Below are 16,562 nucleotides of genomic sequence, written 5' to 3'. Positions count from 1 at the left end.
TACAGACTGAATAAGTATGGTGAAAGGATACAACCCTGATACACACCTTTTCTGATTTTAAATCACTCAATAGCCCCTTGTTCTGTTCGAATGACTGACTCTTGGTCTAAATATGGATACAATTCACAAAATTCAGTAAAACTCATCTATGAATCCTTTTAAAATCCAAGCCTACAATGCCCTCCTTGAGGCCCACCATAAACATGAAGACCTCTGTATTCTACAGAGCTGCCTCCTGGGGACGCCCTAAAACCAAAAATCAAATTCGTTGCCATAGAGTCAATTCTGACTCATGTGGCAGAATAAATATACTCATCCAAGAGAGTCAAGATCCTAAGCCAACAACTCTCATAATTTTCTGGAAAACAAAGAACATTCATCAGTAAAGTCAGTTGCTAGAGAGAACGAGAAAGTGGAAACAAGGAGATTTGAATTTCATTTATCCCAGCTCAGTCACTGAAGAAATATTTATTTTGTGTCTACTATGAGCCAGGTGCCGTGTCAGGTACTGGGGACACATCAGTGAGCAAAACAGGCATGGTCCTTTTCCTCATGGAGCTTACTAAACTCACCTGGCACTCATCTGATCCTCTGCCCATGGCAGACATCACTAATTGATCACAGCACTCTCCCACTGAGCCTTCTGAATCCTCAAACTCATGTTCCTGGCATCCTCTCCTAAATGATTAACCTAGACACAAGGGACAAAAACTCATTTGCCCTTTAATTTTGGGCACTCAATAAATAGTAGCTATTACCTAATCCAGCCTCCTCCTGATATAAGTGAGGAAACTGAGGCTCAAGAGGGAGAAGCAAATTGCTTTAGTCACCCAGTGGTAGATCCTGGCCCCAAATTAAGGTATTTTTTAATTTTTTATTTTTTCTTTTCCCCTTGTATTCCCCACTGTTTCATGATTCAGTCATTGGATAACAGAATTCAGGATATATCAAAGTTCTTCATTATGGGTTTCTGCATTTTTTTGGGGGTACATGTTTGCCTCAAGAACAAGTAAAAAAATTCTTTTTAGCCAGAGAGACAGAGGAATGAGTTGTCCACCGCCACAGCAAGTCTGCTCAGGAAGAAGCCACATTAAGACTTCTGCAGAGCTTTTTCCTGTGATTATATTAAAGGCCTAAAGACTAATGTTAGGTTCAGCCTCAAAACAGTCACAGTTTTACAATTCCTTTAATTGCTGCTCAGCTCCACAAAGCAAATGGCTCTATTTTATTTTAAGAGGTGCTTCTCTTCCTTTCCTTTCTTTCTTTTCTTCTCTCCTTCCCTTCTTCCCACCTTCCTTCCTTCCTTCCCGCTCTCCCTCCTTCTTTCCTTCCTTCCTTCCCTCCCTCCCTCCTTCCTCCCTTCCTTCCAGCCAACCAGAAAATCACTGATACTCTCCTGAAATTGGAAGTGAGTGGGATGGTAGATGGGGCAGAGTCTACAGAGCTCTGAGCTAAAGACCAGAGTAACCCCTCTCAGGTTAACAGAAAGGAGGAAACAACTCTGACTCTCTTTGGGAGGCTGGAAGAGGTCTTTCCAACTGACCTCTCCAATACCTTAACCAACCAAGATTCTCCTGGCTTTGATGGCTTCAGTTAGTTTTCCAAACTTGCTGACTCTGGCCCCGCCACATCCAGTTCTTGACAGTTATCAATCAACATCTCCCAGGTGTCTGCTGCTGGCCCATGTGTTTCCTGTTCAGTAACAGTAGGCAAGGCTGTAGCTGGAGTCTACTTCCTGTTCAGCACTGTTCAAACACCCATTCATTCATTGAGCCAACATATATTTATTGGGCACCTGTAGATTCAAGCCACTAGCATTATGGTTAAGGCAAGTGTCTTAGGCTGAGTTCTCTAGAGAAGCAAAACCAATAAAGCATATAAATATATACATATAGAGAGAGACTTATATCAAGGAAATGGCTCACATGGTTGTAGAGGCTGGAATGTCCCAAGTCAGTGGACCAGGCTGGAGGCTTCTTCTGATTCACACAGCCATAGGGGCTGGTGAATCCAAAATCGGCAGGTCAGACAGCAGGGCTCTTGCTCACAGGCTGCGAAGACCGACGAATCCCAAGACCAGCAGGCAAGACTGCAGGTAAGCTGCTAGCGCAAGTCCCAGGAACCAGAGGTCAGACAAACAGCAGGCAGCTGCAGGATCTGGAGCAAGCAAAAGCCCCCAAGCCTTGCCAGATGTCCACTTATATTTGATGCAGGCCACATACCCAAGGAAACTCCCTTTCAACTGATTGTCTACTCATAGCAGATCCCATCATGGATGTGGTCACATTATATCAAATCTCATCATGGAAGTGATCACATCATCATAGGACTGTCGAACTATATCATAACTGCCAAACCACTGAGAATCATGGCCCAGCCAAGTTGACACACGATGTTAACGATCACAGCAAGGTTTCTAGACTTAGAGCAGGGGGCGAGACCTGGTTCTATGACATCCAAATTGTGTGGCCTCGGGCCAGTTGCCCACTCTCTGTGCCTCAGTTTCCTCATCTGTAAAATCAGAGTGATAACAGTACCTACTTTGTTGGTTTTTACGGGGATTGAACGAGTGTGCATTGTGCTTGGCACACAAGGAACTACTTTATTTTCAGTCCATGACATACCAGTTGTAGGAGACCTTGCCTGTTACCTAGCCAGTATCTGTCGTTGTTGTTGTTAGGTGCCGTCGAGTTGGTTCCAACTCATAGTGACCCTATCTACAAACAGAATGAAACACTGCCAGTTCCTGCACCATCCTCATGATCATTGTTATGCTGGAGCCCACTGTTGCAGCCACTTTTTTCCTTCCCAGCAGAAATCTAAGTTTGTTTAGTTATCCATCTATTCCCATCTCCAGAAGCAATTTTGATTAGTCTAAACCAGTTGTTCTCAAAGTGTGGTCCCTGGACCAGCAGCAACAGCATCACCTGGGAACTTGTTAGAAATGCTGTAATTACAATGTGGCTAACATGGGTGACGTGCCTATGATATACCCACCATTGTACAATGCAATTCACACCCATGACCTCAGTTAACCCTCAGATATATAGGTTCTGTTATTTTCTTCATTACATATATGAGGAAGTGGATGGTCAGAGAGGTCAATGCACTTGCCCAATGTCACACAGCCAGGAGTGGCAGAGTTGAGACTGAATCCAGGTCTGCCTGACTCCAGAGCCTAAGCATTTAACCACTACATAAGTCTGCCTCTGGACAAACTGCTGGCTGATGGGAGAGATGTCCAAGGAAGACCTCAATAAAGCAGTCAGAGAGTGTAGTAGTTTAGAATAAGCACCATTGGAGTGGTGGCTATTCCCTAAGCAGGGCTCTTAACCAAGTAAACCTTGCCGGGATTTATACAGATTGAGTCAGAGTTGACTCAAAGGCATCTGGAACTGGAATTGGAATTTCTCCCATAAGGTCCAAGTTTATAGTTTGGAGGACTATGGCTTCACACTGAAAGAATCAAAGAGCTTGAGCACAATAAGAGCAACATAAAAATAGAAAGAGGACCATCCAAAACTAGGAAGGTAACAAATAAGAAAAACAATAAGAGCTCGCTGCAATTCCAGACCGCATAAATTCCCTTCTTATTTGCAAACCCATTTCATGTCCTGTTTGAGCCTGGGCTCCCCTAGAAGCAAACCCCAAGACAAGGATTCCGGTTCAAATAGTTTATTTAGGTGGTGATCCCGGGAAGCACCAATAGGTTGTTTCCTATTGGGAGGTGAGATGGGGGAGGAAGGCAGACAGTTCAGAGTGTACTCATGAGCAGGTCCCCACTGTGGGCTGGGATTGAGAGATGACCCACGTTAGGGTAAAGAGCTGGGGTCTTTATCTACCAAGGTTTGCCTGGCATTTGTTGAGGTTGCCCCCAGCAGTGCTATGGTGAAAGGGAATGGAAAGCACCAGGGGATATGGGTGGGCACCAACAGCATCTTCTACAGATCATATTCTGAAATATACAAACTTTGGCCCCATTGAAACAAACAAACAGAAAACCTGTTATCATTGAGTCGATTCTGCCTCACGGCAACCCCATGTGTTACAGAGTAGAACTGCCCCATAGGGTTTTCTTGGCTGTAATCTTTACAGAAGCAGATTGCCAGGTCTTTCTCCTGAGGAGCTGCTTGGTGGGTTTGAACTTGCCAACCTTTCGGTTAGCAGCTGAGCACTTAACCATTGTGCCACCAGGGATGTGTTAATTGAAAAGCGTCCACATCGGCTTTAGAGCAATGTCTTCTTACTGCACTTCCACTCAAAAGCGAGTTTCAGAGACAGCCCCTAATTGTTGTTGTGTGCCGTCCAGTCAATTCCAACTCATAGCGACCCAATAGGACATGGTAGAACTGCCATAGGGTTTCCAAGGCTGTAATCTTTTTTTTTTTAATTTTTATTTATTTATTTATTTTTTTGATTGTGCTTTAGGTGAAACTCTACAGAGCAAATTAGTTGCTCATTCAACAATTTATACACACATTGTTTTGTGACATTGGTTGCAACGTGCAATGTGTCAACCCTCTCCCCTCCCACACTCCAATTCCCCATTTCCACCCGTCCATTTTTACTGTCCCTTCCTGCCTTCTTGTCATTGCTTTTAGGCAGGTGTTGCCCTTTTGGTCTCGTATACACGACTGAATTAAGAAGCACGTTCCTCATGTGTTATTATTTGTTTTAGAGACCTATCTAATCTTTGGCTAATCTATAGCGAAAGAGAGGAAGACCCTCAACAAGGTGGATTGACACAGTGGCTGCAACAATGGGCTCAAGCATAACGATTGTGAGGATGGCGCAGGACCGGGCAGTGTTTCATTCTGTTGTACATGGGGTCACTAGGAGTCAGAATTGACTCGACAGCACCTAACAACAACAACAAATCTTTGGCTGAAGGGTGAACTTCGGGAGTGGCTTCAGTTCTGAGTTCAAAGGGTGTCCAGGGGCCATAGTCTCTGAGGTTCTTCCAGTATCTGTCAAGGCTATAATCTTTATGGGAGCAGACTGCCACATCTTTCTCCCACGAAGCACTTGGTGGGTTCAAACTGCCAACATTTCTGCTAGCCGCCAAGCGCTTAACCATTGCGCCGCCAAGGCTCCTTTAGCCCCTAATTAGGTTCCCAATTGCTAAAGCAGCCAAGTTTTGCTGCTTGTCAATATCATCATGGAGTGAACCCAAAGGGCACGAGCTTAGAAGAGGTTGCCTTACTGTTTTCCTGCCGTACTGGTCTGAGATGTTTCCCCAGAGTGTGGAGCTGGACATCATGCCTACAAAGACCACCTGCGGGTGGAAAGACAGCTTCTGTTAGACAGTGGCAGGGAACAGCGCATCAAACCTGTGACGTCACTCCCAGGTAATCATAATAATGAGCCAACATTTACTGAGTCCTTGGTCAGGGCACACACTATTTTAAGTGCTTCACGTTATCATATAAGCCTCAACTGTGTACTACCAGAAATTACCATGATAACTCAGGGCAGGAGGGAAACTTTAACACATAGAGCCTTATGCACTCAGAAAATTAAAACAATAATTTAAAATGTATATACTTTGTCAGTTTAAGGGACATGCACAAGTGGGTTCCAACTTTCCAGCAATTGAGCAGGATGTCTGGGACCCTCCAAGTGGCTGGATGGGATGGGGTGGGTTGCAAGTCTGCCAGGATATGTGGGGCACGAGGTGGGTAAAGGAAGCTGAGGCCATGGGTTTCCATCCAGGGCTTAATTCTTTTCTGCTGAGCCCTTGGCAGCAGGAGAGGGGGACAAGAACTGAACCCAACAGGAGATAGCCTCTGGGCTTCCTACCGAGGTCAGCAAGGCAACCTGCCAGCTGGGCAGCTGCCACTCGCAATGCAGCTGTGGAGCAAGGATGCTCAGAATCATCATCTCCATGGCATCCGCCATCTGCAGGGAGGAAGGAAGCAACGTGAGGCCAGGAAGGCTGAGGAAGGAAGATTGAGCCCCCCAAGGGGAGGGTTGGCCCCTCGTGAAGTTTGTGACCCCAAATAGTGTAGGAGACCCCCCCCTCCACTTCTACTGCCTGCTGAGTGCCCTACCACACATCAAAACATGCTGAAAGGCTCTAGGAATTAAAACAGTGTGGCACCGTGCACGAATTGACAAATAGACTTTTGATGTTCTTATTTTGTGTATGTTCAAAAAATATGTGCACTCCCTAAACAAAGTGGGAAGACATCATATTTCTAAAATCTGAGAAAAACATTTTTATAGTGGTAGAGAGACAAGGATCCTTTCTCTTTAACTCACTTCAAGACTAGCTTGTCTTTGGTTTATAGGTCATTGTTCATGTAGAATAATCAGTGTGTTTAACAAGTGCAACCTTTTAAAACATACTGGAAAGTCCCAGTAATTAAACATTGTGGTACCATTACAGATGTAGACAGATAGATAATGGGACAGAAATGAGAGTCCAGAAGCAGGCATTGGCTTTTCAAATTAGTGGGGGAAATGATGTGGGAAAATTGGTGATCCATTAGGAGAAATATGTGGTTAGAACACTGTCTCATATCACTTGTAAACATATTTCAGTTGTATTATTAAAGGTCTAAATGTTATTGGCCATAGTTATATTGGGGATTTTAGTAAGGGATATCATGAGTCCCTCAAGGCAGAAGACAAATTTTTATCTGTGCCATTTTTCCAGGGAGAGCTCTACAGCTGATATCGGAATCTCATAATACTCCTCAGCCCCAAAGGGTTGGGAACAATTTAATTAGCTAGAAGTGTCGATTCCTCCTTGAGTGCAATGGCCAACCACACCAAACTCCCCCCAAGCACAGAGCCCCATTATTGCCACTGTCACTCAGATAAACTCTGTTGACTGGAATTCAAGCAAAGGTCCAATGTGGAGGGAACTGTGTTCTTCCTTGTAGACTACAGAAACCCAGTTGAACAACATGGGGGTTCCTTGGAGACGGAATGTGAGGTCACTCCCCACCTCCCCCCAGAAATACTTGCCCAAGCCAAGCCGGTGAGGACAGACAGCTTCCATTGGAATTTCCCAAACCCAATGGCTTCCACCGCATCTTCCACCATGAAAGTATCTGAGGAGGAGAGAGGAGAGGGGAAGAATCAGTCAGTGCACCCCAAGTTGGAGTTAGTGTGGAGGTGTCTGGGGTGGTCCCCAACAAAGCTAATTAAAGACAGCAGATGTTACTTCTAGAACTTATCCTAGAAAAGTATTCCAGCAAGTATGAAGTTCACTGCAACACTGTTTACAACAGGGAAACTGGAAAATTCCAAATGTCTATCAACAGGGATTGGCTAAATAAATTATTATATATCCATATTATGAAATATGACCCATCTGTTAAAAAGAAGATGCAGACATGGAAAGATGCACATAATATATTGTTAATTAATTTTTAAAAACAAAAAAAAGTAGACAACAAAATATTGGAGACTTATAGATATACCAGTTGCCAGCAAGTTGATTCCAACTCACGGTGAACCCATGTGTTTCAGAGTAGAACTGCACTCCACAGGGCTTTTGGTGGCTATGATTGTTCAGAAGTAGGCACCAGGCCTTTCTTCCGAGGTGCCTCTGGGTGTATTTGAACGGCCAACTTTAACTGTTTGCGCCACCCAGGGACTCCTGTGTTCATCACCATTATCATCATCACCATCACCACCACAGTCACCACCACCATCACCACCACCACTATCATCATCATCATCACCATCAACACCATCATCACCACCACCATCATCATGATAAACATACTCATTACCATCATCTTTGTCATCATCCTCAGCATTGCTGCTGCCATCCTCAGCCAAGTATTATGCAATGATGCTGACTGGCAGGGATTGTGATGTAACCGTCCCTGCTGAAGTAAGCCACATGGGCCCAGCCTACATGTCCAGTGTCACCCCTGGGCTCTCTGGGCCCTCCCCCTATCCCTTCACCAGACCCTTCTGAGAGTGCCACCTGGGGAGGCAACCCTGGCACCTCAGAGCCCCTGATCACTGCCCAGGCTGATGCCCCAACTGCAGGGCACCCTCACCATCGGTGGGATTGGCAAACTCCTTGGGCACAGCTGCCCCATCATCCAGCTCGACGGCCTCTAGGCCTGCGCGGACCCCTTCAATCTGGACCTCATGTTCTCTGGAAGCCGTGTCATCCTCTGACCTTGCGCTCTCACCCGTGCGACGGAATTTCACCACACTGGAAGACAGAGATAATCGGATCAGGATGGCTAGAACTCCCCCTCGACGGCCTTGCAGCTCAGCGTTTGTGCCCAAGACAGGTGAAAGGCTTTTTTCATGGTCCAGAGAGTTGAATGAGTGGAGGCTGACACTTCTGTGAGTGGGACTGCTGGGGGGAGGGAGAGATAATTTCAAGAGTTATGTTGAGAAGCTGCCATGTACAGCTGGGCAGGTTAAGCACTGTACAACTCCAGGGAGCCCCATGCACATGGTAGGCAATGTGAATGAGGATATCTTTGTTCTAGACCTGAGTACTGTTTGGAAGCAGATGTGTTTCAGAATGCAGTTCATCTGGCTCTACATAAACCAAAAACCAAACCCATTGCTGTCGAGTTGATTCTGACTTGTGGCGACCCAGTATGTTACATAGTAGATCTGCTCCATAGGGTTTTCTTGGCTATAATCTTTACAGAAGCAGATCACCAGGTCTTTCTTCTGCAGCACTGCTGGGTACGTTTGAACCGCCAACCTTTAGATTAGCAGCTGAGAGCAAACCGTTTGCACCACCCAGGAACTCGCCTCTCTGCATGTAACAGAGGTAGTAATTTGGTCACCCAAGCATTAACTTAAGCCCACAAACATTTGCCCACACCGTTTTTTTATTTTTTTAATTTAAAGTGCACACCAAAATTTAAAAATTGAGAGAAGTAGAACCGCCCCATAGGGTTTCCAAAGAGCAGCTTGTGGATTCGAACGGCCAACCTTTTGGTTAGCAACCGATCTCTAAACCACTGCACCACCAGGGCTCCCCTCTATGAATTAAGTACTGTTATCATCCCTATTTTAAAGATGAGGAAACATGCTCAGAGAGGTTAAGACTGTTGCCCAAGATGACACAGCTTGAAGGAGCTGAAGCTCAGGCCCGGGTCTCTTTGGTACTAGACAGAGCCCTTAGCCTCAATCGCTGGGCACCAGGACCTCTCCCAAGCACTCACACGTGTCTGAGGAATGAATGAGAGGCCTGAACAGAGCTGGCCCATGTGAACAGGTTTGCAGGGCAGTGGGCAATGGTATGTTCTGGAGCAAGAATTGAAAGGCACAGCTTCTCTTTTTTTTTTTAAATTTAAAGTGGATGCCAAAATTTAAAAATTGGCTGACAGCTCTTCAGGGCAGGGGTTCTGGAACTCAGGGAGCCTCAGAACCCCTGCAGGGCTGGTCACAGCACAGAGGGCCGGGCCCCACCCCCTGGAGTGTCTCACTCAGAAGGTCTCGGCTGGGAACAAATCTGCATTTCTAACAAGTTCCCAGGAGGTGCTGATGTTGGTGATCTGGGAACCACACTTTGAGGGCCTGTAGCGCATGGAAGCAGACAAATGGTTCTCCTGTCCCCCCGGCCCTCAGCTTCCCCACGCTGCCCCCCAGCATAAAGCAGTCGTGCTGGGGCATATGGCCCGAGGAGCCCCCAGTCTGTTGGCCGAGCTGGGCGCCTGCAGCTCACTCTCCTCACCCGAGAGGCCCGGAATCCCCATGTTACAGGACTCAAAGAGACAAACGTCCCTGACGTCTGGAGCTGGGCACCGCTTGCAGCTGGAAGGCAGATGTCAGTTGGGAACACAGCCTTGGAAACTGCCTGCCTTCAGCTGGAAGTCTGGCTAAAAGGTAGACTGGGGCGGCTTCTGAGCTACGCTTTCCCAGCAAGGACTCCATTTTATTCAGGGTATGTGTTTACCTGGGCTGGTTTTGGGGGCTGCTGATGAAGATTATGGAGGTGCTTCTAAAGCCAGTAGTGTGTGCCTGTAAAACAGCCCTCAAAACACAAAAACCACAATCAAAAACATGCTGATTTGTAGCATTTGCCAATATCTGTGGGGTAAATACTCCCACATGGACAATTTCAAGCTATCAACGGTTAAATAACAGGCTCGCAAAATTCCTGAATGTTCAACATAATCAGTCAGCTCTGGACAGATGGTAGGAGCAGGCTCTGTTGTTAGCTACCGTGGAGTCACCGTAACTCATGGTGACCCCAACTACAACCGAATGAAATGCTGCCCTGTCCTGGGCCAGGCCCACGAACAGTTGTGGATTGAACCATTGTGATCCATGGGGTTTTCACTGGCTGATTTTCAGAAGTAGACTGACAGGCCATTCTTTCTAGTCCGTCTTTGTCTGGAAGCTCTGCTGAAATCTGTTCAGCGTCCTATTAACATTGTGCTGTTGTTAGGTGCCCTTGAGTCTGTTTTTGACCCACAGCGACCTTGTGTGATTGTGCACAGCTGCCCCATAGGGTTTTCTTGGCTGTAATCTTTACAGAAGCAGATCACCAGGTCTTTCTCCTGCAGAGCCACCGGGTGGGTTTGAACTGCCAACCTTTTGGTTAGCAGCTTAACCGCTGCCCCAAGAGGCCACTTGTTGTTGTCGCGTACTCTGGAGTCAATTCCAAAACTACTGTTGCACGCTACCGCATGAATGAACCTCAAAAACATTCTGCGGAGTGAAAGAAGCCAGAGCAAAAAGGCCACATATTAAATGATTCCATTTATATGAAACATCCAGAATAGGCACATCCAGAGAGACAGAAAGTAGATGGGTGGTTGCTGGGGCTGGAGGAAGAGAGGAATGGGGAGTGACTGCTCAGGGGCCCAGGGCTTCCTGTGGGGGGATGAAAATGCTTTGGATCTAGATGGAGGTGGTGGTGGTTCCAAAACATTATGAATGCACAAAATGCCGCTGAATTGTACACTTTCAAATGGTTAAAATGGTAAATTTCACGTTATGTGAATTTTGCCACAATAAAAAAAGCAATTTCTCGTCCCTTAACACTGTCACTGATGTTACTGGAATCCAGTTGTTCATTGATTAAACAAATATTTATTGGAAAACGGCCTTGTGCCAGGCCCAAAGGTGCTGCTAGGGTGACAAGGGTGAACCAAACAGGCTCAGAATCCTTCCTACAGTGCTCACAGTCCACTGGAAGGGGGAACAGGCATTAAATATATATATAGATTTTTTTTAAATGTATGACGCAAACAGTTAAGCGTTCACTAACTAACCAAAAGGTTGGTTGTTTGAGCCCACCCAGGGTGCCTCAAAAGAAAGGCCTGGCAATCTGCTTCCAGAAGGTCACACCCTTGAAAACTCTATAACTGAACAATTTGTGTAGAAATTATTGAATGGGAACCTAAACTGCCGTGTAAACCTTCACCAAAAATACAATAAAATATTATTAAAAAAAGAAAACCCTTTGAAGCACAGTTCTACTGTGCACCATATGGGGTTCCTATGAGTCGGAATTAACTCGATGGCAACTGATTTGGTTATATAACCCCTTGTCATCGAGTCCGTTCCAACTCATAGTGACCCTATAGTATATAACACCAAATATATATATATGTGTGTGTATGTGTATGTGTGTTTAGAGAGAGGGATAAAGAGAGAGGTATACAGATACAGATACATAGATTGGAGTCGCTGGGTGGTGAAATGGTTAATACACTTGGCTGCTAACTGAAAGGTTGGAGGTTTGAGTCCATCCAGAGTGCTTCAGAAGAGAGGCCTGGTGATCTACTTTCGAAAAATCAGCTATAGAAAACCCTGTGGAGCACAGTTCTACTCTGATACAGAAGGGAACGCCATGAGTTGGGGTTGGCTCAATGGCAACTGGGTTTTATAGATACAGCTGTATAGCTCTCTTGCACGTTGTGAGAAATGCAGTGAATAAAATGAACTAGTGCAGTGACAGAGGGTAGTGAGCTGAGGGAGTGGGGAAGGCTGGCCAGGAAGGTGTCATGTCAGTTCTGGAACCCGCTGAGTAAGGGGTGGTGTGAAACGGGTTCCAGGAAGAGAACCACAAATGAGGAGGGCTCCCTGTCCCCAAGAAACAACCCTCAAATCAAATACATAAACAGTTCCCCAAGGTACTCCTGGAAGATGGCAATATAATTTTGAGCCCCACTGTTAACCTAAAGGTTGGCAGTTTGAACCCACCCAGCAGCGCCATGGACAAAAGGCCTAGTGATCTATTTCTGTAAAGATTACAGCCAAGAAAACCCTATGCAAAGGGAAGGAAAAAGGCAAAGGAAGGAAATGGATATTTATGTGCATTATTGATTCATTTTCAGGGATGAAGGGAAGGTCAATGGCTTGCCCTTGACCCCGAGGATGACGTCACAGAAGGAAATGGCCATGGGGCCTGGTGCTCTTCCTTGAGTCCTGCTGAGAAGGTGGCTCACATCCTCCCTTCAAGGACCGTCCAGGGGTCCCTACTTCCTACTGTGACCAATAGCCACCGCTGCAACCTTTTTGGAAGGTAATTTGTGATATCTTTCAAAATCATAAAAGCCCCGTGCCTCCATCCAGAATTTTTCTCCTACGAATTCATCTAAGGGATAGATCTAAAGAGTCAATGGTTTATGGTACTAATAATGACATCTACAGATTACTAGCTTGCCATGTATTAGGTCCAGCGTGCAGTGCTTCGTGTGGATTATTTTATTTAATCTGCACTATAACTATCCCCAAGGACCCTGGGTGGTGCAAACAGTTCGAGCCCCTCTATTAACCTAAAGGTTGGCAGTTTGAACCCACCGAGCAGCACTGTGGAAGAAAGGCCTGGTGCTCTGCTTCTGTAAAGATCACAGCCAAGGAAACCCTATGGAGTAGTTCTACTTTGTAACCCATGAGGTCTCCATGAGTCAGAATCGACTCAAGGGCAACAGGTTGGGTTAATCACTATCCCCATTTTACCCTTGTGTAAACTGAAGCACAGAGGGGCTGAGAACTTGCCCTATGTCACACAGGAAGTAGCTTTGGCAAAAGCCATCTAACTTCAGAGTCCCCATGCCTAACCCCTCTGCTTTATTTTCTTCTAGTGCTAGCATGCTATTTGCAGCTTTGCTTGTGATAATTAAAAACTTGAAATAAACTATCATCAGGAGGGGGGTGATTAAATAGATTATGGCACATCCATTTAATGAAATGTTAAAAAAAATTGAAAAGATGTTGATCTGTAAGGGCCAGCGGGGAAAGATTGTTGAGGTTCTTTTTTTTTTTTATTGTAGTAAAATATATGTAACAAAAATTTTGTCATTTTAACCATTTATAAGTATAAAATTCAGTGACATTAATTACATTTACCATGTTGTGTAAACATCACCACTAACCATTCTCAAATGCTTTTTCATCACCCTAAATGGAAACTCGGTACCACTTCAGCAATAACGCCCCCTCCTTCCCACCCTCCCACCCCTGCTAACCTCTGAAAAACTTAGGTCTGTATGTATTTGGGAGCCTTGGTGGTGCAGTGGGTAAGAGCTCAGCGGCTAACCAAAAGGTCAGCAGTTCAAATCCACCAGGTGGTCTTTGGAAGCCCTATGGGGCAGCTCTACTCTGTCCTACAGGGTTGCTATGAGTTGGCATCTACTTGACAGTGGTGAGTTTTGGTCAGGTATGTATTTGCCTATTATAGATATTTCATACAAGCAGGATCATACGATATTTGTCCTTTTGTGTCTGACTTATTTTGCTGCATAAGAGGTTCATTATTAAATGTGTTATAATCTGGTCCCTGTGATCCAGGCCCTTGCTACTCAAGGTCCTAAGATTGGTCCCTGGACCAGGACTCCCAGCATCCCCTAGGAGCTTGTTAGGAATGCAGAGTCTCAGGCCCTAACCCAGACCTACTGCATTAACATCTGCATTTTAACCATGTCCCAGGCTATCTGTGTGCTGCTCTAGACTATCTGTGCTTATATGATCATAAACATTTCTGGAAGGATACAGGAGAAGCCAAAGACTAGTTGCTCTTAACGAGGAAGACTGGATGGGAATGGGGAGTTTTAAGGGAAGAAAGATTTCTTTACTTTTCATTTTGGACCTATCTGTAATGTCTGAAATTTTTAACCTGTGCATCTATTGCTTTTATGATAAATATAAATAATCATATCCGTACCCATTGCCATTGAGTCGATTCAACTTATAGTGACCCCGTAGGACAGAGTAGAACTGCCCCATAGGGTTTCCTAGGTGTCTTAGGCTGGGTTCTCTAGAGAAGCAAAACAAATGAAGTGTGTGCGCGTGTATATATATATATATAGAGAGAGAGAGAGAGATTTATCTCAAGGAAATGGCTCACGCTGTTGTAGAGGCTGGCAAGTCCCCAATCTGTGGGTCAGGCATCAGGCTGGAGGCTTCTCCTGACTCATGTGGTTGCCGGGGCTGATGAACCCACAATCAGCAGGTCAGATGACAGGCAGTTGGCTCCTGGGGCTGCGGAAGCTGGCGAATTCCAAAATCAGCAGGTCAGATGACAGGCTACTAGCTCACAGCGCTACAGGAGCAGGTGAATCCCGGAATCGGCAGGTCAGATGACAGGCTGCTAGCTCAAGTCCCAAGAATGAGAGGTCAGATGATGACGAGCCAGTTGCAGGATCCACAGTTTCAGAGAGCTTTGCCAGAGTGTCCATATGTATACTGGATGCAGTCCACACCCTCAAGGAAAGTCCCCTTACATCAGATAAGGTGGTGACCTGAGTAAGGGTGTAACTTGAGTAAAGGCAGTGACTTATGTAAAAGTGTGACATGAGTAAGGCTGTGACTTGAGTCACACCCTTTAGTACTCAAGATACACTCCACACTAATCCCACCTCATTAGCATATAGAGGTTTAGGATTTACAACACATAAAATGGAGGATAATTATCTACAATACCACAAAATAGAGGACAGTTATATCAGATCACAAAATGGAGGACAATTACACAATACTGGGGATCATGGCCTAGCCAAGTTGACATGTAAGATTAACCAGCGCTAACCCAAAAACCAAGCCCACTGCTGTTGAGTCGATTCCAACTCATAGCGACCCTATAGATTTCCAAGGCTGTAAATCTTTACAGAAGCAGACTGTCACGTCTTTCTCCCATGGAGTGGCTGGCGGGTTTGAACCACTGACCTTTCGGTTCGCAGCTGAGTGCCTAACCCCTGTGCCACCTGGGTTCCTCATAAATAACCCTAGTGACTAGCTATGGAGCTCTTGTTTATCATCTGGCATGCTGCTAAGCATGTTACAGATGTTTTCATCTGTGAAATGGAGATAACAGGCATGTAGGACCAGTGTGAGGATTAACAGAGCTTGATGAATAGGAAAATGTCATGGATTGAATTGTGTCCCCCAAAAAATGTGTGTAGCAACTTGACTAGGTCATGATTCCCAGTATTGTATGACTGTGTTATCTGATGTGATTTCCATATGTGTTGTAAACTCTACCACTATGATGAGATTAAATGTGATCTCCTCATGTGTTGTAAATTCTATCACTGTGATGAGGTTATACTGATGAGGTTGACAAGATTAGTGTCTTAATGTAATCTCTTTTGCGATATAAAAGAGAGAAGCCAGCAGAGACACATGGGAACCTCATACCACCAAGAAAGCAGTGCTGGGAGCAGAGCGCATCCTTTGGACCTGAGGTTCTTGGGCAGAGAAGCTCCCAGACCAAAGGAAGACTGATGACATGGACTTTCCTCCAGAGCCAACAGAGAGAGAAAGCCTTCTCCTGGAGCTGATGCCCTGATTTTGGACTTGTAGCCTACTGGACTGTTACAGAATAAACTTCTTTTTGCTAAATCCATCCACCTGTGGTATTCCTGTTAGAACAGCACCAGATGACTGAGACAGAACCCATAAATAACCCATTGCCGTCGAGTAGATTCCAACCCATAGCACTCCATAGGACAGAGTAGAACTGCCCCATAGGGTTTCCAAGGAGCGCCTGGTGGATCTGAACTGTCAACCTTTTGGTCAGCAGCTGTAGCTCTTAACCACTATGCCTGATGCATAGGAAAGTTGTGGGCATTTAATAAAAACTGGCTTACATATGGAGCCCTGGTGGCACAGTGGTTAAGAACTTGGTTGCCTGTGAGCAGCCATCTAAGATACTCCACTGGTCTCACCCCTTCGGGAGCAAGGGAGAATGAAGAAAGCAGGATAAAAGGAAAAGATTAGTCCAAAGGACTAATGGACCACAGCTACCACAGCCTCCACCGGACTGAGTCCAGTACATTTAGATGGTGCCCAGCTACCACCACTGACTGCTCTGACCGGGATCACAAGGAAGGGTTCTGGACAGAGCTGGAGAAGGATGTAGAACAAAATTCTAACACACAAAAAGTTCAGATTTAGATCACTAGCCATTAGAGAAATGCAAATTAAAACCACAATGAGATACCATCTCACCCCGGCATCACCGGTACGAATCAAAAACACTGAAAATAACAAATGTTGGAGGGACTGCGGGGAAATGGGAACTCTTATGCACTGCTGGTGGGAATGCAAAATGATACAACCATTTTGGAAAATGATATGGCGCTTCCTCAGAAAGCTAGAAATAGACATACCAT

At 45.5% G+C, this 16,562-nt stretch overlaps 1 protein-coding gene across 1 annotated transcript in view; it reads right to left on the bottom strand.

Moving 5' to 3' along the window:
- The window catches only part of SVOP (SV2 related protein), a 74,529-nt gene that overhangs the window by 42,931 nt on the left and 15,036 nt on the right, over positions 1-16,562 (bottom strand). The window contains exons 2-5 of the mRNA XM_004378993.1: positions 8,022-8,182; positions 6,973-7,058; positions 5,800-5,898; positions 5,204-5,275 (exon numbers count right to left, since the gene is read on the bottom strand). Of these exons, the coding sequence (XP_004379050.1) occupies positions 5,204-5,275; positions 5,800-5,898; positions 6,973-7,058; positions 8,022-8,182 (418 nt within the window). The remainder of the gene's footprint in view (positions 1-5,203; positions 5,276-5,799; positions 5,899-6,972; positions 7,059-8,021; positions 8,183-16,562) is intronic.

The sequence above is a fragment of the Trichechus manatus genome, unplaced genomic scaffold, assembly GCF_000243295.1.
Source record: "Trichechus manatus latirostris isolate Lorelei unplaced genomic scaffold, TriManLat1.0 scaffold00061, whole genome shotgun sequence".
Lineage (NCBI taxonomy): Eukaryota > Metazoa > Chordata > Mammalia > Sirenia > Trichechidae > Trichechus > Trichechus manatus.
The sequence above is the reverse complement of the archived record's forward strand: the minus strand, read 5'-3'. Positions and strand labels throughout refer to the sequence as shown.